Source organism: Uranotaenia lowii, chromosome 3, assembly GCF_029784155.1.
Source record: "Uranotaenia lowii strain MFRU-FL chromosome 3, ASM2978415v1, whole genome shotgun sequence".
Lineage (NCBI taxonomy): Eukaryota > Metazoa > Arthropoda > Insecta > Diptera > Culicidae > Uranotaenia > Uranotaenia lowii.
The window spans coordinates 344,860,652-344,886,208 of record NC_073693.1 but is presented as its reverse complement, the minus strand read 5'-3'; the positions used below and the strand labels follow the sequence as shown (position 1 = coordinate 344,886,208).

The window sequence follows — 25,557 nt, the reverse complement described above, 5'->3', positions numbered from 1 at the left end:
TCAACTGTCCGAGGTTCGAAGGGGTACGCACTAACATGCTTGCCGCCTGCGGACTAGACACGACAGCCAACAACATCCTGCGGAGGATGTGTGAGGTTGCCAATACTTGGCGCGTGGTCAGCGATGGGTTCACCCAGATCAAGACTGCTTTGCAGAGGAGTTCGAACCAGCAGCAGTCCGCGACCGGTGTAGGATGACTCCTTCGTCGGGGAGCATATGAGTAGTCTGCGTCCGAACCTGGCGAAAAGCATACAAAAATATGCCGTGCTGCGTGGTACGTCTCGCGTTTTTGTGTAGGATACCTCCATCGTTGCCAGTCGGACGCGCCCTCCGCGACGGAGGCTGTGGGTATAAGACAAGACCTTCTCCGTAGTCGAACTCGCAGGGGGAAGAGTATTCACGTCGCGGAATACTCTCGGGTAGAGTGGTCTCACGTCACCGTCGGCCCCGCCAGCCCCAAAGTTGCTAGCCAAAGGAAGGAGGAAGACCCGATCACGATCAAAGTAGAATGCCCTTTCGACGGGCATTCGAGTAGTGTGTGTCCGATCCTAGCAGTATGGCATACAAAGATACGACTCTAACTTCTGCGTATGCCTAGCTGTTAGGTACGCCGCGAACGTTGTGTAGGATACCTCCACCGCCGCGGAGTACTTTCGGTTAGAGTGACTTCACCTCGTCGCCAGGTGAGTCACTCGAGTCGGTGTAGGATGACGTCTTCGCCTGGAATCATCGGAGTAGTTTCGTAAAGCCCCGTAAGTGTTCTGTGACAGGCGCGGGTCCAGGAAAAGCTGCTCTCGATTCGGCACACAGACGGGCCTCTTTAAGAGAAGAAGGCCTCGAGCCAAACCAAGCGGAGCCAAGATTTCGAGTCGTTAGAGAAGAGGTCATTGGTCTCTTGCAGTGGTCTCGAACAGATAGTCGTGGAAACCAAGCGAGCATCGAGTTACGAGTAAAGGCCGGAGTTCGAGTCGTCAGAGGAGAGATCCTTAGTCTTGAATCGTAACAAGAGGCAGGGTATATATGCTGGAGTTTTGACTTGAAATTGAGTTAGCCGATGAGCGCTTAAGCGCGGACTTGGTCTCCCATCTCGGGTACAGCCTTCGATGCAGGTCCGGCTGGGAATTATGACCAGAGGCCCCAGGTGGAGTTTATAGCGTAGGGGTACATAGTATCTAGAGTCGACCAATTGCACCCATGGAACCAGAGTAGCATATTTGGGGGACGCGGTGCCTTGGAATGCAATCCGTAAAAAGGATTTACCACCTGGGTGATGCGGATCTCGGGTGAATTGTCGAGTTCATTCGAATCACGCAGGGGGCTTCGACAAGGTGATGGTCTATCCTGCATGATGTTCAACGTGGCGCTAGAAGGTGTTATTCGACGAGCGGTGGGCGAAATGCGGGGCACGATTTTCAACAGATCCAGTCAACTTATCTGCTTTGCCGATGACATTGATATAGTCGGCAGATCATCTGCGACGGTGGAAGACATCTACCGCAAACTGAAACGCGAAGCAGGAAGGATTGGGTTGATGATTAATACGTCCAAGACGAAGTACATGCTGGCCTGCGGATCCGAGACCGACCGAACCCGCTTGTCCAGTATTTAATAACAAGGTCACGATCGACGGCGACGAGCTGGAGATAGTCGAAGACTTTGTCTATCTCGGCTCACTGGTGACCGCAGACAATGACACCAGCCGTGAGATCCGGAGGCGAATTATCAGCGGAAGTCGTGCCTACTATGGACTCCACAAGAAACTGCGGTCGAGAAGACTTAGCCCTCGCACGAAGTGTAACCTGTATATGACGCTCATTAGACCGGTTGTTCTCTACGGGCACGAGACATGGATATTGCTCGAGGAGGACCTGCGTACACTCGGAGTATTCGAGCGACGAGTGTTAAGAACCATCTTTGGCGGCGTACAGGAGAACGGAGTGTGGAGGCGAAGGATGAACCACGAGCTCGCGCGACTCTACGGCGAACCCAGTATCCAGAAGGTGGTGAAAGCTGGCCGGATACGCTGGGCGGGACATGTTGCGAGAATGCCGGACGACTGTCCTGCAAAACAGGTGTTCGCTACGAATCCGGTAGGAACAAGACGAGCGGGGGCGCAACGAGCGAGGTGGTTACACCAAGTGGAGCGTGATCTGGGGAACGTGGGGTGCCCGAGGAATTGGAGAACGGTTGCCATGGACCGATTGAATTTTAGGAATTATGTTCGTCAAGTTATGTCGTGAGACGGAATACTATGTAAATAAATAACACCTGGGTGATCAACTAATAAAAAAAAGTTGGTTCGTGCTGAACAAAACTTAAGTATGTAATATTTCCATCATCTTTAGTTTTTTGTAATCTTTTTCTATACATCTATGATTTTTTTAAATTTTAAAACGTTCCTACTACAAGAACATAACATTCATCGATAAGGCCGTAAAATTAACTAACAACATCAATAGCAGAATATAGTATTACTGTTTATTAGAATCAAACACTAATACTCAAATATATTTTTCAACCATTAGTAGATCCCAGCAATTCCTCAAAAATTTTGTCGAGACTTTCCGGACCACTCAAACAGAACACAGAATTAGATAATTAAAAATCAAGTACTGAAATAAAATTTTTCATCTCTTTAAGAAAAAATCTAGATATATAAAAGGGATAAACGAAAATTTTTTAAAATTCTTCTACATGCAATTATTTCAGTTTCGATAATTCAAAACCTCGGATGTCAGAAAATTATTCCACCCACACAAACAGAACACCATCCAACCCAAAGTTCGCAGCACTTCGAAGGGAGGAAAGGATTTGTTTTCCCTCTTTGGTAGCATCCCTTTCGGCCCTTTGTGTGTGCGTGGGCGTTCTTTCCCAATCAAACTGAATCAGCCATTGACAAAGTTTCTGCTTCATAGTGCTGCTGTTAACAAATTTAGCCACAGGCAGAGGCGACAACGAATGAGGAGGAATGTCACCAGAATTCGAACCAGAAGTGTGGCTACCGAGAAACAAAACATTGCGAACTTCTTGTTTTGCTGTCGCCTCACAGCTGTCAGAAATCTTCTCGGGTATTATGGAGAACAGCTTCGTCCCCATCCTCGCCACATCTTCCCTTTTGCAATTTTAGCTCCCTTCCCTAAGGCGAAGGATACACAAGGATGGGAGCTCTTCTAGTCCGGTGCCGTGTTATGTAATCGAAGGATCGTCATTTTCCTCACATTTGCTTCTACTAGCTACCCCATCCGTCTCGTCCGTACATTATCTTCCCACTTCGTGACGATATCTGTTTCCTTTCACTATTCCTTCTTTTTTTGTGTCTAAGCAAATTTTCTCGCAGCACCGAGAGCTTTGTGATTATAGATTTTTGCTTTGCATTTTTCACCCTTTGATAGGTAAATTTAAGTTGAAAATGTGAATTTTTAAAATTTGGCTCACTTACATTAAATGCTGCACTCTTGTGTTCTCGATCCTTTGGACATTTGTATGTGATGGCTTCCTCCAGGAGGGCCTTGAGATCATGATCCGGCATATTTTCAATCTGGAAATGAGAAAATTGAGAAAAAAGGAATTAAACTTTGAGAAATCAATTTGTATTAGTAGTTTATTGTTGAAAAAAACTATATCAGTAATTATTTCTGTTGATTTTTTCTCCCTAGACCAGGCTAACCTTGCACTGAATGATATTTTTCGAGCTTTCACTTTTGTCACAGATTCCATTCGGAGGCTTCGGGGAAGGAAGTGGCGGTGCAAATTCCACCGGACCATCCAATCTGTCCTCGATAGCTGCTGCTCCATTGATGGGATGAAGTTCGGTCCGAAGCGTACATATTACGTCAATGATGTCAATCATTTCGTGAAAATTGTACACCGTATCCATGGAGAACTGGCTGTAAGTGCCTTGGAGCAGGGCTCAAGGCTAACGATTCTGTTCGTCCAACAAGGATCCAGACAAAGATTCTTCAATGCAAAATTCAACATCAGAACCTGCTAAAAACGATCGGAAAACCGGAGGAACGACAGACACGTGACCGAAACCGACGAAGGCAACTAGCAGAACACGGCAGTCATCGCGTGAACGGACCAACTTTTTTTCGCGTTACTCAATGGTTCTTATTCCTTCGGCAGGAAGAATAAAGATTCACCAGACCAGTCGAAAGGGAAAAACAGTTCTGCCACAGAACAGAAAAGATACACACCACCAACCACCGATATGACGGAGTGAAGAAAAGTATCCACAAATTGGACACCAACGCGCACGCACACATACCCACCGCACATGCCCACAAACACAAACATCACAAGGAAACAACGAATTCATACAAACGCCATTTGTTTCCTCTATTCATCTGGTTGGTATTCCAGTAGAGCTGTCAAAATATATGTTCGAAAAATGAATGGAGCAACCGAAATAATTTTCGAGCAAATATGCTGCCAACCGGACGGAATCGCCAGAGAATCCAGAGATCAGAACCACGGCGGCCCTTTCGCACAGTTCGTTCGGTGTTTCAAAATCATATGTTCCGGGAGCATGCGCTGTGTGCCCTGCTGCGAGCTTCTCGCTACAATGTTGATAACATTTTCCTCCCCCTTTGCCGAAATCGAAAAATGAGTTTCTGTAAAAAACGGTACACATCATCTAATACTTTCAATTTTGAAACAATTTGATAACGAAAACAAATCTGAAATTAAAAAAAATTAAATAACAAAGAATGGAAAATATCATTTTCAAATCCCTCATCTTCCTACCGAATAAACCAATGAAACCGCCATTGGTTTAAAATTATAGAATGCACTTCAAAGTTTATTGAACGATTACTAGCAAAACTGAGGCAAGTTACATGTATGAATAATTTGAGAACTCAACATGCAAATGGAGCCAAATTTTGCATGACAGTGTATTTGGGAGTGTTTATATTTAGATTGTGTACCTAACCCTTCTTCCAGAGGGGGAGAAAGAAAGGAGGAGGGGGCTTCCATACAATTTTCTTGCAAAACTCGTAAACTAATGAATGCCGTAAACAAATGACATCAAATTTGGCATGGAAGCGTATTTGGGTATGAGGAATGTTCCTATAATGGTTTGATATCCCTCCCTTCTTGCAGTGCAGAAATGGAAACGAAGAGGGGGCTTCCATGTAATTTTTTTTTGCGTAACTTGAACATTTATCGACAAAATGGAACTAAATTTTGTATGAAGAGATAATTGGGAACGTAAAATGTTTCTATGATTAGTTGGCATTCTCCTTCCTTTCAGTGGGAAGACAAAAAGGGGGAGGAGGTCTCATAGAAATTTGGCACAACTCGAGAGCCCACCAAATGGAACCAAATTTGGTATAAGAGAGTATTGAGAAATGTTTCTATGACTCTCTCTCTTCTTCATTACATGGCGAGCGCAATTCTTTTTGTGCGTGACTCGAACACAAATAAATGCAAACAAATTTGACATGGTTAGATATTTAGGTTCATAAAATGTCTATAAGATGATTTAGCACCCCTTTCTCCTTCTTATTGGTGGATACAAAGAGCAAAGAGGAGCTCCCATACAATTTTTTTGCCAAACCCAGGAACTAATCAAGATAATGGAACCAAGTGACAGAAACAATAAATTCAATCGACTTGAGCCACGCGAAGTATTGCATGAAAAGGCCTCGCTGCAATGATGTCAATTGAATTTATTGTTTATCAATGCGAAAAGATATACCCCTGTTAAATAGCTAATAACTTGTTTTCCTAATAAGATACGAAGTTACGAATTTCGACAAAGTTGTTCAGCGGAAAATTACCTTAAGGAATTTAATAAATTGGCACAAAAAACATCAGCTGGCTCGGTTACACAGAAGAAACAAAAATGATGTTGATTTTTCGACATAATACAAAATATTCAATTTTCCCATAAAAACCTAAAAGTTCAAATTTACTCATGTAAACGTTACTTAAAAATTCTACAAAAAATCATGAACCACGACGAAGCTTTCAACACCCTAGCGTTTGAGAAATTCAAAAATTACCCTAAATCGACTCAGTCTAATGGGGCAGTTCCATTGAATGAGGTGGCAAAAAGTATTGTTTGGTGTTCTGGACTCTTTGTTAAATTTAAAAAAAAAAAATTACGAAAATGATTATTTTTACTAATTTACTTATTTAATTTTTACAAAAATTGTTTTAAAACAACTTGTAAAGTATGATGATTGCTGTTATATTCGACCCTACTTTTTATTTCTTTTGAAAGCCGTTTATTGGACTAATTGATAAATTAAATACTTTTTATACTTTTATAATTTATACTCATTATTGGGTAAAAAATACCCGTTTGCATCATATTTTCAGCTTTATTTGACTATGACCAGGGTGGCCACAATATTTGCATTTTGAAATTCCCGGTTTTCCCGGTCAAAAGTTCAAAGTTTTCCAGACTTTTAAAAGCAACAGCGAAATTTTCAGCATATTTAATTGATTTGGTTGTTCCATAACACTCAAATCATTGAACACTTCGACGAACTCGATTCTATTTTAAGGTTTTCATCACATTTTTTTAAATGACAAAAAAAAACATTCTACATAAAATCGTTATGGGTTAAGTTGTGTTTACAAAAAATGAAAAAATTGGTGTGTCAGGACTTTTCAATCAATCATTCGTCATGTGACATTCAATCATATTTTCAAAATCCACGTCTCTGAGAATATTCGAAACTATTCTGAGGGCGTTCAATCATGTTACTCTCTCGTCACAGTAAATTCAGTTAAAATGTTGTTTCTAGAGGTTTTACATTCAGTAATAAATGCACCTTCAAGTGTAGTATAAATTTTTACTAAAAATTTATCTCACTGATTCATAGAGGATTGTTTATAATTTCTCCATGTTTTTCAAAATACAGGGTAATTATGAACACTTGTTTTTAGGTATTGTTTGATTATCTAAACTTATCATTAATGTTTAAATGTGTACCAATGTACCAATCATCAAGATTTTGAGAATAAACCGTTATAAATAACTTTATTAGTTTCTAAAAATCTGTAAATATGAGATTGTAGGACATGATTCCCTGTTCCTTTGTGGATCTAAAAATTGCCCATGACAAATTAAGGGTAAATTTTGAAAAACCATTACTCCTATTTAGACGCAGTGTTTAGATTTATCTAGAAATATTACCAACACTAAAAATTGTTACGTAACAAGAATCTTAACATCGTTCATTATTACCCCAAATTTAACTAAGAAATTATGAACAGATAAAACCTAAAAAGAATAATCTTCGTCCATAATAACCTCAGCTGACCCTACCGTTTTCCGAAAAACTTGACTTCTGTTTTCAGCCAAGTTTAAAAAAAGATTTTCTTTAATATTCAGTAAAGATGTTTAATATTGAAAAGGCAAATAATTTAAAAAAATAAATTAAATTTCTTAATCGTTGTTATAATTGTTTTTTATAAAACTGAGTTTTAGCACAGTTAACTTTCAGACACTGAAAACTCATACTTACTTTTTTTTGCTTGCAGTCCACGATCTACTCGAATGCAGAACATGGAAATCATGATCTCTATTTTGAATTCTGACTTTAAAAGTTTAAAAAAAATATGGACAACGAGTTGCATCGTCTTCATTTAACATTTTTAGGGATTATTTAACAGCATATCAAAGTTTGAGATGAAGAAAAATTAAAAACATTAATTCAATTCAGATACACCCATTGTATTTTTTTTTTCAAATTAAGGAATTTCAATTTTGAAATTAATATTTGATCAAAATGCATAAAGAATTCAAAATAATGATATCTAAATCTATTATTGTAAATCAATAAAAATTAGAAACATTTATTTTTGATTTTCATAGCTAAGTAAAATTGTAATTGTAATTTATAATTTTGTAGTTTTTCTTGAATTTTAAGTTCAAGATAAAATTTTTATTTAATTTTGAAATGGCAAATTTTGAAAGAAATTTAAAAAGGAACAATGTATTTTTTGCAGCAGCCATAAAATTTCTAAATTCTCTACTGCAGTCTAGATTTTTTTTTTTTAATATTTTTAGCATGATTCAGTTCTATAAATAATTGAAAAATAAAGTTATAATTAAAAAAAAGTGATTTCATACATAATTTACACAGATCTATTTTTTTGCAAAATAAAATATTTTTGCATTAAAAAAAATTCTCAACGTGTTTATGGTTCATTTAGTAGATGGTTAGCTTTGTTATGCAGAAAAATGTGAATTTGATTTCAGTGATAAAAGTTACAGTTAATTGTTCATAATTTTTGTTCAACTATAAGCTTAGTTATGAAATGCAGATTACAATAAAAAAGCCATTGTTTTAAAAATTGATTTTGCCGCCTTGAAATCGAATCATTTGTCAGACTCTATCAAATTTATATCAAAAGTTTTGAGCTAAATCAATCATTTATAACTAATAAACAGAAAACCCTCTTTAAAAAAATAAAAACCGATTTGAAATCTATTTTCATTTAAGATTTCATTTTCATTTATTTATTTTCAACATGTAGTATAAGGTAATTTAATGCCTTTTCAAATCACTACACTTAGTATTTAGTAGTTAAGGAAACAGATCTATCTTAATCTATAATTCTCTTATGTTACTTTGTGAGAAAAAAAAATTACTGGTCCCTCCCATTGAAAAAGATATGAAACTCCCGTCTATTTATTATCCTTCATTTGATAGAGGATTAATATATTACCTAGCATTTCTAGTTTCAAAGAAACAATACTTGAAAAAAAAATTCCTGAAGTATTAAAAACAAAAAATAAAACTATTTTTGACATCATTGAAGAACATTTATGAGCATTTGGTATCAAAGATTCAAATTTCATTAACAACTTTTTTGTAGACTGCGAATTTTTTGACTTATGCTTTGGAAAAAATATTTGATTTATTTTGATTTAAAAAATATCCAAAATATCTTTTAATTCTCATATTTTACCATACTGTGATGAATAAACTCAGTTTTCTCAAAAGATTAAACTACTCGCGGCCTTCGAAAAAGTTTATCATTGATTCGAAACCTTCGATTTATGTATCTTAGAAAATTTCTAAAATGTTGATAAAAAATTTCAAAAATCACCCTTGAATTTCAAAAATTAGAGCTAGCAGAAAAAAAACTAAACTGCATATTTGGGTATGTCGCCCTCAAATCAGTCAAATCAACTCTTAAACCCTCTTCAAATGGAAAAACGTAAATTTTGTTGCCTTGTACCATCAAAAAGAAAAAAGTAAAAATAATTAATTATATCGCAATAATTTGTTTAAATACTTTACTCGAAACACAAATATATATATTTTGAGTGAAGTATCATGCAATGTTGAATCATTTTTGAAAAATTTGCGACATAAACACACCCTAATAAAAAAAAAAACTCGTGAAAATTCGGAACAGTGTTACTTAAATTTCATATGAGTATTTTATTTCAATTTTCTTCACGATTTTCGCAAATTTTCAAAGAAATCTCAACATATCAACGCTTTAAAAAGTGTAATTCGAAATTTTCAGGATAAATTGTGACCAGTTATCGAAAAATGTTAATTTTGAAAGAACAACTTAAAAAAAATGATTTGGACCCCGTGATGGTATTTTTTTAAACTCTCGAATTAAACATCATCACTCGAAAATTATAATATAAGCATCTTTTTAAAATTTCCAAATTTGAAACAAAAATTTAACTTTGATTCGTTTGTTTTTACATGATTCATAGTTTTTTTAAATGTATCATGATGTGCCATACTTGAAAAAAAAGAGATGGTAAAACGACTATAATCGAAACAAAAAAAAATCAAGCAAAAGTAACCATATTTTACGTGAGGGCATAAATGCGAACGGAAATTTTTTTTTCAATGCTTTTGGACCTCATCTTTCTTTCAGTGGAAAGACGTGATGATTTTTATGCATAACAGAATTTAAGATAATGATTGAAAAATAAATTTTAAACCAGGTTTTGAAAATGAAAAAAAAATCATTTCACAAGATTAGAAATTTTTTTTTTTTGTATAACAATTTAAAACTTAAATTGTTGCACTCATTGTAAAGAGGTTGCATCTGAATGTTTAACATCTTAAAGATTTTAAACTTAATGATGTTAATCTATATATATAAAAAGTAATTATCTGTATGTTTGTTCGTTTGTTTGTTTGTCCTCTATAGACTCAGCCGTCTTAAGAGCTAGAGGTCTGAAATTTGGCATGGATACTCATTAGGTCCAGGAAGGATGAAAAATGTTTTCAGATTTTTGGATGACTTCTTCTGAAGGGGGTCGTCCATACAACACAAATATGGTTTTCGCGATATTGACGTTATTTTTTGTCGGATCGTGTTGAAAATTTGCACTTGAGTATTTTGAAAGACAAGAAATTAATTGCAGTTATCAAATTCAGGGTCAGGGGTCGGCCAAAGGGGTCGTCCATATCAACTGATGAATGTTTTTGCGATATTGGCGTTATTATACACCAGATAGTGATGAAAATTTGCACATGAGTGTTTTGAGAGACGAGAAATCGATTACAGTTATTAAATTTAGGATCAGGGGTCGGCCAAAGGGGTCGTCCATATTCACTGATTAATGTTTTTGCGATATTGGCGTTATTGTACACCGGATTGTGATGAAAATTTGCACATGAGTGTTTTAAGAGACGAACAATCGATTACAGATATCAAATTTAGGGTCAGGGGTCGGCCAAAAGGGTCGTCCATATTCACTGATTAATGTTTTTGCGATATTGGCGTTATTATACACCGGATTGTGATGAAAATTTGCACATGAGTGTTTTAAGAGACGAACAATCGATTACAATTATCACATTTAGGGTCAAAGGGGTCGTCCATATTCTGATTAATGTTTTTGCGATATTGGCGTTATTATACACCGGATTGTGATGAAAATTTGCACATGAGTGTTTTGAGAGATGAACAATCGATTACAGTTATTAAATTTAGGGTCAGAGGCCGGCCAAAGGGGTCGTCCATATTCACTGATTAATGTTTTTGCGATATTGGCGTTATTATAGTTCGTATTGTGATGAAAATTTGCACATGAGTGTTTTGAGGGACGAACAATCGATTACAGTTATCAAATTTAGGGTCAGGGGTCGGCCAAAGGGGTCGTCCATATTCATTGATTCATGTTTTTGCGATTTTGACGTTATTCTACATTAGATTGAGATGAAAATTTCCGCATAGGAGTTTTGAGGGACGCTCTTTTGCTTTCAGGTTTCAAATCTTGACTCAGGGGTCGGCAAAAGGGGTTATTATCTGTTCACTGTTTTTACGATATTCTCTTGATTGAGCATAGAATTGTAATGAAAATTGACACATGGGAGTTTAACAGAAAAGATAATTGATTTCAGGTCAAGTTTTGAATCGTGGTAAAAAAAAAGGCCGTCCATGTCAGTTGCTCACTGTTTTCGCGATATTGTCGTGATCATGCATCGGATTGAGATGAAAATGTTCAGATGAGGGTTATAAACTATAAGCAATTCTAGAGTTTGTTTTGATTAGGTCGTATGAACCAATATAAACAAAATTGAGTTATTACCTGCAAACGATTGATAGACATGTATCCTATGTTTGGTAAAAACTTGGTTTCATTTGACCAATAAATAACTTTAAAAACATTATTTGAATTTAAGACGTATGATGACTTTCTTACTTTTGAGTGCAATTTGGTTTTAACGACTTTTTGCGCAACACTGGATTGCCGTGCAGCAAAAGGTCACTAAACAAAAGTTTGATGAGTTGGTTTATAGGTCCTTTTACATCTTCGCAGAAAATGCTTAGAAAAGAAGGGAAAGTTAATGAAAAATACGAATAACTAAAAAGAACATTGTTTGTAAGAATGACCGTAACTGTTCTAGCAGAAAAGCTGACTTAAATTTGGTGCCGGGTAAGTAAAACAGTGTTATTTTCTATGGGCTTAAACATTCAGCATATTTTTATTCTAAAACAGATGCATCCAAACATTGACAGCATTGGATATGTTTCCGCACTCGTTGATCGGTCAACGGAGTCAGGCGCGGCCCATTTTAGGTCACGGGATAGCATGCAGTGCAAGTCCAATAGAAACATTCTGCTGTGCAGCAAACCAAGGAACATGTGAACGGAGACTTTCTTCAATTATTTGCGTTTCCATTGTTTTGAACGCAACATACGGACCGGAACGGAACCAAATTGCAAAATTTGAAACAAATGCAATCAAGTTTTAGGATGAAAATCATTGATTTGCAAAACGACGAATGACCACAACAATCAAGGCAAAAGGTCGTAAGTACATTTTCACTTTAACAACTGAACAAATTCCCGTATCGGCTAAACTTACATATTTGAAGTCTATTTTTACTTTGAATGACGAATTTCCGGGCAATTCGGACCGATACTTTTAAAATGAGAATTCATTAGGTGTTTCGAAACTTCCACAGTGGTTTTCTCGAAACTCGTCAAGTGGTTCATACGACCTAATCAAAACAAACTCTAGAATTGACTCCAGGTAGCATGTTCCGTGTCAAGGGTCGGCGAAAGGGGCGTCTATATTCACTGATCACTGTTTTCAAGTTCCTGACGTTATTTTACCTATAATTTGAAAAGAAAAAATGGCACAAGGGAGTTTTGAGGAACGTAAAATTGGTTTCAAATATCGAATTTCGGGCCATGGGACAGAAAAAGAGGGTTTCATTGAAAGTTCAGTGTTTTGTGCAATAATTTTGTTGGAGGCAGTTAATTGATACCAATTTAAGTGTGAAGGTCAAGCAAAAGAGTCGTGCACACAAACAAATAGTACATGTTTCTGCCATAATGTCTAGATTTTGCAACCGATCGTGAAGAAAACACTCTCACATAAATTTTAATAAAAAGCCAATCAACCGTTTAATTCGAATTTCAAGTAATAGTAATAGTAGCGACTTTAAACACTGTTGAATTTTTCCCCAAAATTGTCGAAAGAATGTTTCGAATTCATTTTCTAAACTCATTTTGACGTACCAATGATTTAAAGCGAAACGAAGTTCGTACGGGATCAGCTAGTATACAAATAAATCAAAATAAAATAATTTACAAAAATGTCATCAATTTTTGAAAGTGTAGCAAAGCCCATATCAGGGTCAGCTAGTGTTCTATAAAAAAAGTCTCTCTAGTTTTTCATTCCGCCTGTCACCTGAAATTTTAATCATTAAAATTTCTGTGTTAAAGAAAATCACATTTTTATTCATGGAATGTCATTGCAACATTGTTTAGTGGAGGAAGAAAAGATGAGTAAAGCGTCAACGAACAGCTCAACTTGTCATCGAATATCTGGCAGTCTACCCCTACCGAGTCAGCTAATATTGTATAAACATCAAGTTTTTTTTACCTCAGATAGAGTCTGAGACCAAAGTTTGAGAGGTTAAATTAGTTTTGCATTAAACCCCCGTTTTTTCTTAACTTATTCGAAATGTAAGAATTGTTTCAATGTAAAATTTGTCGTCCTGAAGCAGCTAGTTCACGACAAAATTGCAATTAAAAATAACGCACATCAACTCACGTTGTCGAGTTAAAAATTAAAACTAAACAAAAAGTCACTGTAAACTTCCGTTACTGTCAGAATCGTATTTTTTTTCAGATATTGAATAGATTACTAATAAATTGAACATTCAAATTACACCGGTGTACCTTAGAGGTTAAATACTCGAACAAAAGCACTGAATTTTTCAAATCTTAAAGTTTTTTAAGTACCGGCTCTAAAAAAAATAAATGAATTAATTAATAAGAATCACTTAGCACCTTAAGACGTCGGGAAAATAAAAATCCCGAATCTCATGCTAACCCCATCTGTAACGTACACGAGAGCAACACGGAATAATAACAAAGGACTTTCCGTCTCACTCTTGCAAACTTTCACACCAACACATCCTACAACATCACAAACCAACAACGGATCATTCAAGTTTGCATTTGACAGTTCGCCATTTTCGCGATATGGCCCCAAGATTGCCGTCGTGTGTCGCGAGATTCGTTTCGATGTGTACGACGACGACGACCGGATGGGATTCGATGTTGATTTTTCATTTATCACCCACTCTAGCAAGATTCAGATCGGCATTTACCCTGAAACTTGTTTGATGTGTTTGTTTTTTTTTTGTCAGGTTGAACCGTAAAATTATTTCAGTTCAATTTATGATTGATTATGGATACAGATTCAAATCGACTGAAAATCCAAATGATCATAATGGCATAAGGTTTTATGTGTTTGAGTTTGAAAAAATAATTTCTCTCGTAGAGATTTTGTTGAATCATTGTTGGATGACTGTTTAAGAAAAGATTAGTATTCGGAATTCACTAATAACGATAAATCAAAACAACTACAAACTAAATTGAGGTAAATCGAAGGGACAATCAGTGAATGAACTGGGAACTGACAGTTCTGAAACGATCGATGTGTTTTGTGCTTGCCAAACACAATCATCGTTACTTCCACTACTAATCAACTTGCCCCGTTGAAAAATGAGCGTGGAAAATGTAAATGAAAATCATGTATGGGTGTAGGACGACGACGACGACGACGACGATGATTCCGAGCAAATAAATCCGAGGAATTTGTTGGTTTAACTCACCGAAATAAATCCAATGATTTACACTGTTTTTTTTTTTGCTGACTTAAAACAACCAATGTTACTCTGGGTATGATGCAACACGGCTTTCGATGCTTTTCCATTCCAACAGTAAGTATTTGTGGTGTCAATTGATATCACCGGGTTTTGATGAAAATCGAATCAAGAAACGGAAACAAATTGCATCATTTCAGCTATATTTCGATCTGTGTGTGTCATTGCTTAGTTATATAGGAAACGGAAGCTAGAAAGAGGTAATTTATGGTAAATTTTTTATTGCAGCGGTAGGATCAAATATTATTACAATGAAAGACATCTTTTAAGGCTTCATTAAATCATTATAAAGTCGGTGTAATCTAATTTTACGTTTAATATTGAACTGGATATTACAATGAACCTCTCCCATTTCATTGGAAAGGTATACCAATTACAAAACATGGAAAAGAAGAAAGTTGCAGAAAATTTCAATAAGCTATATGAATTTCTGGAAAAGTTGAAAATCTTTAATGAACAGCTTTTTACAACTGGGCGTAGTTGACAATTTGACTTAAAAAACTAAAGTCTACTATGGAGAAATTGATAAGCGATTGCGTGGATGGTGAAACATGTGAAATTGCACATAAATTTTCACTGTTTGGGATAAGCTAAGTGTTGATGAAATAGGCACAAGAAATTTAACTGATAGGCTCGACAAAGTGGCAGCAATTTTTTGCGAGTTTTCCAATAGAACATAATCTGATACGATAAAATTTCATTCTGTAAACAAAATAATATTATAATAGGAATAATCATAAACTAAGAAATAACCAGTTTGCCACATGATTTTTTTTTAGTATGTTTTTATCCGTGAAACCTCCAGTGCTACATTCTGGATTTTGAAATCATCCTCTAAACTTTACAAATCATGCATAGGAAAAACTTTACAGTATTATGAATACTTCAGAAGCCTTCATTTACAACATGAGTGTCCAACAATTTCAACAGACGGGCCAAATTTTAGAAATGAAATTGGCTAGCGGGCCATTCAGCATTTTTATTCTTCGTATTCGAAGAAAATAAAACCATACAGAATGTTGATTAAATTCTTCTCTGAATAAACCAATCAGAAATTAAGATTAGTGTAGGTTTATCTCAAGAGAAATAGTAGGGACAAATGCCTCCTAAGGAGTTAAAATACCTTGTGAAAATAAAGAAAAGTTAGTACAAATTACATGTACGTTTTTATACAAATTTTATTTCTCTTGATAACGAATTGTATATGAACTGGTTGAAATATTCTTTGCGAGCTCTTAAAAAAAGTACCTTTGGTTTGAAAGCAAATGAAACTGAATTAAATTTTCCCAATTATAAACATCATATAGTTTCAGTTTAATGTTCGATAAATTTACAACCTTCTGGATTTGTTTATTCCATAAATTTCAAATAGTATGATTACGATGAACATTAAGTCTATTTCATGGTATCCAAATAAAAAAAAATACGCTTTTCTAATGTTTTCAATTTAACAACTTCAATTTAACTCCTAGAACAACTTTTTAAATTTGCAAAATCTATCATAATGATAACCTTTTCTGTTAAAATTTGGTTGAAAATCACTAGATTGAAATATTTATTCAGTACAGTTTGGATATTTTTGGATAAAATAGACAAATTTAAAAATTATAATGAATGAACGCGGTTGTTAAAAACAAAGAATTCATATTACAAAAAGTTGAAGTGACCGTAAAAATGTATTTTTTTTATTGAGATGTGAATGTGATTCGGTGTTTTCAACGATTGAAAATCGATAGTTTGAAATGATCTTACCGTCTTTCCGAGCCCCTCAAAACTCCTCAGTTCTTAAAATTTAAACCAAAGTCGACTTTAGAAGTTGTAATGCTCCCATATGGTGGAGAAAACTTCAAATACTAATGTGAGGAATATGTGATGGAGTGTGCAGATAATGTGGCAAATATTGTACATTTTTTAAGTCATAAAAATTCTTATTATATTTGTATCTGTTTATTAATTCAGTGACGGTAACCTTTTGGTAAAATTAAATTCTATCTGATAAACAATATTTTTATTCAATCAATTTATTAACATATTTGAGGCCCTTGGAGGAGTATAAGTGCTTGAAAGCTTATTTCGATAAAACACGCTTTAAATGGTTGTGTTTGGCCATTTTCCATATATTATTGAGAATCTGTATTTATTTTTAATGTAAAAGTATGTGAATAAAATTCTCAAAATCCAAAAAAAAAATCATCAAATACAGCTTGAAATATGAAGAATCGTTTGGCATCATTTTTTCGACAATTTTATCACTTACACCCCTTTGGTTCTGAGGGCCTCATTTTTCATTTTTCGGTTTCATCCGAGCTAGCCAAGTTTTCCAAAGTCCGGTCCGGCTTGTTTGCTCGAATTTCGAGGATAAAAGCTCGGTTGTTGGCTGGATTTATCCACAGTATTAGCAAAATCCGAACCAAAGCTTCAAATTGAGGTTACATAATTAATGATTTTGCATCAAATTACAACATTTTTTTTATTCTTTTCATGAAAATAAACTTGCTAGCATTTTTTAGAATTATAAATTTAAATATAAACCCCACTGATGTGCTTCGATAAAAAAAAAACTGTTTTCATGTGTTAATCTTTCACATTCTCTTATTATTATAAATTCCTAGAATTTAGCCGATTTTGCTCCGATATTGCACGGTTTTTATGTTGAAATTTTTTAAATCCGTGTGAAAAAATGAAGTGTAATTTTTGAACAAAATGCGGGCCGGACCGAATTTTTCTTAAGTTTTGTTTCAAATATCCAAACAAGTCCGGGTTAAACCGGGATATCTGGCAAGTTTATCTCAGAAGTATTGATGAGTACTCGAACTTAAAAGTTTTGTTCCACGTACATTTCAACTACTTCCATAGATTTTAGTAAGAACACCTCGACGGTGCATTTGCAAAAATACTAAATTATGCTACCATTTTGATTCCATTTTTACTTTGCTTTTAAATCGGAGATGCCTCATTTTGGTATCGGAGAGAACATTCAGCGTTTTTGTAATTTTAAGAAAAAAGACTATGAAACTTCACGACTACCTTATTTTGCTATCGTTCAAAACCCGATAACAAATTCTCAATCCTCAATTAGCTACTCATGCTTTATTTTGGTATTGGTATGCTATTAAATCCAAAGGACTGAAGCAACTGTCAAATCACATATAAACAGACCGTACCGACTTTTGGAACCAGAACGTCAGTTCCCCTTTGATTTCAATGGCATTTTGGTACCAAAACGTCAGTGCGGCACTGAAATGTCAGTTCGGAAATTTCCTTCTCTTTCAGCCCCTTGATTAAATCTGGAATCATGATTCCTAAATGAATACAAATTTTGACATTGGTTAAAAGAATTTTGATAGTAATAGCAAATTTAGGTTTGAGTTTGCTATAGTTTTGGCATTAAAGTTTACTTGGGGACGCTGTCAGCTTCCTTTAGAAATCTGAAAAAACTTTCAACTGTTCGTTTTTATGGACTTTTGATTACTTCGAAACTTTAGATCACTTAATATGTAAATTTGTAGATTTTTGTCTGTTTGTTCCCGGTTCCGTATAGACTGAATAATAACTGGAACATTTTGCGTTGAGTTGGTGGTCAAGGGTTTTTTTCAATTTTCAGACCCCTCCTCTTCTCGAAAAAACTCGAAAATAAATAAAACACATTTTGCGTTACTGACTTTTTGGGTAAATGCATTAAACATTGATCGAGGCCTATCCTTTTTTTCAAAGGAATTACTGTAAATTTTGAGGATAAGGAACCAAATAATAAGGAACCACGTAAGCTTATTTGGATAAGAAAAATCATTCTGAAATGCCTTCTTTATAGCTGCCGCCCGTGGCGTAGAGGATAGCCTTCAAGTCTTCTAAGCCAGGCATACATAGTACACTTTCGGTGGGTTGGTGGTTTTAGCTCCTCGAAAGATGTACGCTTAGAGTTAAGAAAAAAGGAATCTCTTCGAGGAAACATCATGTTTCATTGAGATCCTGTATGTGTTTGTGTTCGTTTAAAAAAAAAAATGATATTTTTAGAATCTGTTCTTCAACTGGAAGAGAGAGAGAGGGCTTCCATAGAGATGAAATCCAAAATTCTAGATAACTTGGGAATTCATCCTTCAATTAAAATTAAATTTGGCATGTGAAGGTAATTTTGGCCGGGAAAGTTTCTAATTATGGTTAAAAGTCCCTTTTTCTATCTCTGGAAGGAAAAATTACTTAAAATAAAAATTTCGTTATAACCTTATAACTAATAACGCAAATGAAATCTTTTTTTGTGGGATGGGAGTTTTTTTAGGAAACTTGTTAGAACAGCTTTCCAAGCGTCTACAAAAGAAACAGAAAATTCATAAATTCATCTATGATCTCATATCGAATAAGGTTATGTGCTACCGCCCTGTCAGGTTCATGTTAGTTTTTGAGCTTGTTTCCAAACCGTGAACTTCCATAAACACAAGAAAGCACAACATCGCCGTGACCCAATAGAGCCTAGGGTACGGGATTGAGTAACCGATGTTTAAATCTAAACTTAAATTAAGGTTTGCATTCATATTTCGAATTTAAATTTTTATTTCTGATGCTTATCTCCGGAGTCACATATCCCAGTTTGATGTAAATTGCTACCGATTGGTATTTAAATTTTTCCTCTCAGAACAGATTCTGCTGAATCATATTCTTATTAAGCATTGTAAAATTTTGTTTCGATTCATAAGTGTTTTCAGTGCGGGATTTGGAATTTGGCTATTTATTTAAATTATGAGTATTAATTTCCAGTACGACCTTAAAAATTAATATTTCTATTCGAACTTTACAAATGGAATCGCAATCAAAATTTTAAAATTATTCTTAGGTGAAATTTGCTTTTTAAATTCGGATTTTGTGGGACAAATTTTTTATGAAAAGAATTCCGAAATTTTAAGTGATTCCGCCATTTAACCACTTATGATCTGCAATTTTCAACATTTTTAAACTTATATAGAATGTGGTTCGAGATAGTTTTCTACGACGTTTCGATAATTTGAAATACATATGTTCATTAAAAATATATTTGAACAGGAACTGGAATAGCTCAGAACCCTGAAACGTATGCGCTGAAAAAAATCAGTTTTTAAGAAAATTCCCTACTTTGGCCCGATTATACTCATGAAACAAAAATTCCGGTTTTTCTCGCTATTCCCGAATGGTTTTTCCATCCTGAAATAAACGACTATGGAGTAAAAAATTCTGAAAAAAAAATTTCATTTTGATAAGATGAATGCATTCATGAACTTTAGAATCCAATAGGTTTTGTATCAGAAAAACAATCTTTAAAGATTTTTTTCCGGTTTTGTTTCGAAATTCTAGATTTTTTCCAGGTTTTCCCGGTGTCATATTCCATTCCCGGTTTTTTTTTCCAGTTTTCCCGGTTCGTTGGCCATCCCGTAAGGCAAATTTCATCAATGAATTTTATACATTACATAGATTACTCACTAGACTGCCCCAGATTATGAGAAATTTGAAGCTTGTGAAATGTTATGCGCTGCAGGCTTAAATTAATCCTAGGCCTAGTACAAGGTCTCATGCCAAATTTGGGCCAGATCGGATCACGGGAAGGGGTCGTTAAACGAGGTTAAAGTTTGTATGGGATTTTGAGACATTTTGTTCGGGAGGAACATCCAAATCCAATTTTTCATGAATAACTTTGGTCTTCTTCGGTCGATTTCTTTTTCTTTTTCTTAAAACCTAAACTATGACAAATATTTCATCTGAAGACTGCATTTCGATTTGACTTTTGATAAAAAAGTTATTAAATTTCAAAAATGGGGAAAGTTTTTTCAGGGTGATATTCATCACTGTTAATGCTGGGTCAAAATGTTCGAATCAGTGTCTCTCATTAATAGTGATGAATATCACCCTAGAAAAGATAACTATTTTCTGAAGCTTAATAACTTGTGTGTCTTAGCTTGAATCGAAATGCAGTCTTCGGATGAAATATTTGTCTTTAGGCTTTAAAAGAAAAACCGTATTCCAAAGAAATCGGACGAAGGGGACCAAAGTTATTCATGAAAAACTAGACTTTCATGTTCCTCGCGAACAAAATGTCCCAAAATCCCATACAAACTTTAGGCTCGTTGAGCGACCCCTTCCTGTGATCCGATCTGGCCCAAATTTTGCATGAGGCCTAGGATCAATTTAAGCCTGCAGCACATAACTTTTTCAAATGTCGGGTCATTTGGGACACTCTAAGCAGAATCGAATAGTCTTCAGGACATTGAATGAGTGCTTTTTTTTCTTGAGAAGTATGCGATTCAAAATGAAGGAATGTAATCTTTTCAATCCAATCCAATCCAATCTTTTCAATCCAAGGAACCAAAAAGTTCATTAAAAAGCGCCTTGATTAAAAAAAAGAAATTGCTATACTTATTCTTTTTCAAACTTTTAGGTTACTTGAAATATTCAAACTAACTAGGTCCAAAGAGAACACTCTTTTCAATTCCTTCGGGTTTACCAAATATGTACATTGCATGCATTGTATGTTAACCGTAATCCGCTCTTGAGTGTCAATATGACACTATTGGATGGAAGTTTGGCGGCTTGTAACTTTCTTCGGGCGCATCCAAATAATACAATTTCTTCGGGGACCTTCAATTAATTTCCGGAATCTTTAATTTTGCATCATTACTTTTTTTTATGGACTCACCCTGAAAGCCCAGGAAAGAATTCCGTAATCAGAACTTGAGTGTCAATTTGACACTCCTCACATAAAACCGCTACATCTCTCTTGTTATTCAACCGATTTTTACAAAATTAATTTTTTTTTTTCATTTTAAGTTGAATTTAAGTGCACGAAAATCTGAGAAATTGTAAATTGGCAAAAAGTTAAAAAAAAAACAGCTTCCTTTGAAAATTCATCAAAAATTCTGTGTTTCATATTTTGAAAATCTAAAAACTCAAAAAATGTGCTGAAATAGGTCAACTTTTCGATCCTCTTTTCAAAATTTATCTGGTATGACTTAAACAATATTGACGGTTCATTGATTGAAAAGTACGGTTCTTACACCAGTTTTTTTACATTTTGTGTGGTCATGATCTTGAAAAATTTCAAAAAAATAAACTTATGGCCAACGTATAGTTTCTAGCTTCAGCTTTCTTGGACTCTAAGTGATATTTTTTTTGAGCATTGCGTAGCTGATTTACAGTCTTTGTTTCCGAAGCATGTTTTTTCGTTTTTTCGGATTTTTACAAAATCGGTTGAAAAACAACAGAGATATATTGGTTATAGTCAGGAGTGTCAAATTGACACTCCAGGGACTGTAACGGGTAAAAATTTCAGGATTAGGGTTAAGGGGCTTGAGGCGCAGGGGTGCTTAAAAATTTTATTCGAAATATTGGAAAATCTTTTCAATTATGATTTGGGACTGCTTCCAGTTGCATGTATAAATCGCGAAAACGAAGACCCGTTCCTGGCCAAACCATAATCCTTTCTAGAGGGGGAGGTTGACCCTGAGAACCTCCCGCAGCTAATGGTCAAACGTTAACAACCAAATGTCGAAAGTTTTTCGTGCAAATTTATTTGGTTGGATTTTAACTTCTTCAAGTCATTCATGCAGTTCCACTGCCATCCATCCGAAACGGGAGCAGCACACAAGCAGCAAACAACAAGAAGTGAGCAGTAGCAATAATTATAAGTAAGTGATGCACCACAAAAAGCGAAATAAATCTTCGGTAGAGCAGCAACAACAGCAGCAGGTGACCACATACGGCAATAGCGCACCAAATAAATAGCTCTTCAGGCACCGCGTCGACACACAAGGCGAGGGTCAGTCAGCAGCCAGCAGTACGTGTATTTATTGAACCCACCAGCAGTTCGTCGAAAAGAGAGAAGAACAACCACTTTTGATGTGCAGCAAAATCTATATCATTGGCACGGTTGCTTACTAGCCAGTGATAGAAACATCCACTTTTTGGGTGCGTGTTTTTTTGGAAAAAAAATGTCTCTAAATTTGAAGAAGCAGGCATCCATCGCAACTCAACACAATCATCATGGATGTCTCTCGGCGGTATGATATAGAAAACTTTTTTTTAATTATTCGTATCTCTGACGGTGAAGGGGCGTATTTTCTCGGGGAGTTTTCGACAAAGTAAATAGAGCAGATCTGAATTATTTTTGGGAAAATTGTGACGGTTTACTTACATTGCTGCTATCCTGCTGTTGGGAAGTGGCTGAGCCACTGCTAGAGGTTCCGGACGTGTGTTTGGTTCCGGCTGATGACGACTGTTTTGTTGAGTTGCTGACTGATGAGAGCGACGACGTCGTTTCCGTTGTCGACGAGGTCGCTGCTGCTGCTGGGGTTGATGAGGTGGCGGCGACCACTGCGGCCGGCACCGTAGTGGAAGATGACGAATTCCCGGTGGAGGCGCTGTTTTCCGATGCTCCAGACTTATCGGGGGCCTTCGGTTGACCACCTAGCTCCGGAGACGGAGCCATATTGGATAGACCAAAACGCTCTAATGTAATATCCGGAGAAACGCCGCCCCTCCCTCTTCTTCGTTGCTACTACTAGACTACCCAACACTACACACTGGCTGCTGGCGGGTGCTGGTTGTCTCACTGCTACGAGGCAGTTTCTTTTTCTTATTTTGGGTGTTGTTTTCTCCACACACTCGATTCAACTTCAATTTTTCGAAGGCGAGATTGCGAGATTTTTTTTCCACTTTGAATCGAATAGCTGTATGTTTAGGCAGCCCGCACTGTCAAAAATTGCTCACACCAACACACACCTGTGCTTTCACTTTGGAATCTTAAAATTCGACGAATGAAAAATTATTTTCAACCGAATGTGACACTAATTTTCTAGTACGCCCTATGACTGCTTCCACTTCTTCCCATCTGCGGTCTCAAACCACACCATACACTCTTCCGATTCTTGGGACAACACTTGTGACAGACAAATTACTCCAGTCGGAATGATCCCGGAAAATATTCCGGTCTAATAATTCGTAATACTCGCAGCACTCAATCGCGCACACATTCCCTGCTGGTTAATTTATTTCTCTCAATCAAGTCACGTCCAAAAAGATATCCCCGACGGATGCGTTTGATGGCCGTCATGTCCGACTGATTGGTTCCCACAGACCCTGGGTCGAATTCGATCAAATCCACACACTCGTCGCTCACACACGCTCCAAAAATCGACTGCCTCAAAATGATTCACATTGCACCATTGGGTTTTTGCTTTTCTTCCCGAAACGATGACTATGATATCACACTTGCTTCCTCTAATCACTCCGAAAGTCAGCGGAAAAAGTGCTTTTTCGTCACAGATTGACCAGCATCGAGTCTACCAGAATCCACAGAGTCAAACTCCAGAAATTGCTGCTGGTCGATCGCCACACGGCCAAAAAAGTTCAAGACGGCGATGTCGTCGTCAAAGTTCTGCCTGCGATTTTGCTGCTGATGATGAGTCTGTAATGAAGAAAAGAACAAAATGTCACCACACATATTGTACGCACACACACATACGGCCCCATGAATCGAAAGAAGAAAAAAAACATCAAACGGGACATACACAGTCAGCCAGCAGTGGCCAAAAACCCGAACTCCGGGGCTCAAAGGCAAAAGCAGAGACCAGACAACGACGGAACAGCAATGATATGAACCCCCCATCTATGCCCCGTCGTTTAACTGTGTCTGTGTGCATGCTGACAGGAACACACCGTGCACACGCACACAGTCCCGGTTCCGGAATCTTTACGGAGGAAAATAGTCCATGGCGATGGTTGGTTTGGTGGCCACAGTAATCGAATCGAAACGTAGAGGCACCCGATGAGAGCTCACCAATACCGTCGTCCCCTAAGAGGGGGTTAGCAGCTCTTTTGACGGTCTTCTTTTTTTCTAGTTGGAACCGACATCGTCGACACAACAGCACTGCTAGCTAGAAGAGGAGCTGCTACTGCTAACGATATGATGTTGGATGTTGGACACGGTGTTCGATTCCAACTGGAAGGAAAAGGGTGTGTCCATAGGAACCGGTATCCAGAGTGGGTGCTGATGGAATAACAGTAAAACCGTTCACGATAAACAGCTCCATAAATCCTTATTAGTGGGTGCATCAAACATAAACAAAAATTTAAATGAGAAATAAAGATGAGAATGGTATTACAAGTGACCAGAGCAGATCGTTGTCGGATTTGGTTTGCAATCATTTTCTCAGTCAAGGTCTTCCCAAGAAACTATCAGGCTTACTCAGCTCAGCAGGACTCCTCCAACATGCTTCACAGCTTGAAATTTAAGTACTTATCCGATCGAGACTTCCAAGTGTAAAAAATTAAGCTGAAAAGAAAGCTCTTCAGCCTTTTTGCAGGCCTCATGACAAAAAAATGCATAGAAGATCTGAATTTAAAGCCGTACGGAACTTGAAAGTTGAATAACGGTTTATTGAAGATCACATAAACTTCTATTGTGACTTATTAAGGCTCTTGCGTTGTAAAAGCTCGAACAAAGTTAGATCCGAGAAAGAGAATGTTTTCAATTCTTTCGGGTACGCATTATTCAGCCAAATATGAACTTTGAGTGCTACTGTTGCAGTCATTATGTGGCTTCTGGTTACTTGGGTTTATAGCTTCTACTTGCACTAGCGATTGAAACAAGTGGTCATCACCTCGCTTTGCACGCAGAGAAATCTAGTGCTTTGAAACAAAAGAAATACGTTTTTGAATCAAGGTTCTAGTGATCTTTGAATCTAAATCTTATTATTTTTTTTAAATGTAAACAAAGCGTTTTATTGCGAAAAAATACAAAAACTGACAAAAACTAGTCGCAACTTCTTTCTATTTAGAATTTTTTTTTCTAAATCTTTATTTGAAACATTTTGAATATTTGTAGCCTGGATATTCTATGAGTGAAATACAAATTTTAAAGTTGTTTTGATAGTTTTTGCAGCAGTTTTCTGTGAATTCTAAAGAAGTT

The 25,557-nt window shown here is 36.3% G+C and overlaps 1 protein-coding gene across 3 annotated transcripts in view; it reads right to left on the bottom strand.

Annotated features, from left to right (window-relative positions):
* Positions 1-3,186: 3,186 nt before the first annotated feature.
* LOC129757345 (uncharacterized) overlaps positions 3,187-25,557 on the bottom strand; it is a 42,443-nt gene continuing 20,072 nt past the window's right edge. For 2 of the 3 annotated variants that reach the window (XM_055754535.1, XM_055754534.1), the window contains exons 2-3: positions 22,783-24,054; positions 3,215-3,538 (exon numbers count right to left, since the gene is read on the bottom strand). In XM_055754535.1, coding sequence (XP_055610510.1) covers positions 3,230-3,538; positions 22,783-23,076 — 603 coding nt within the window. In that variant the 5' untranslated portion in view covers positions 23,077-24,054 and the 3' untranslated portion in view covers positions 3,215-3,229. Of the gene's footprint in view, positions 3,539-3,667; positions 4,205-22,782; positions 24,055-25,557 lie in introns of those variants that run through there. The other variant, XM_055754536.1, reaches the window with a different exon arrangement.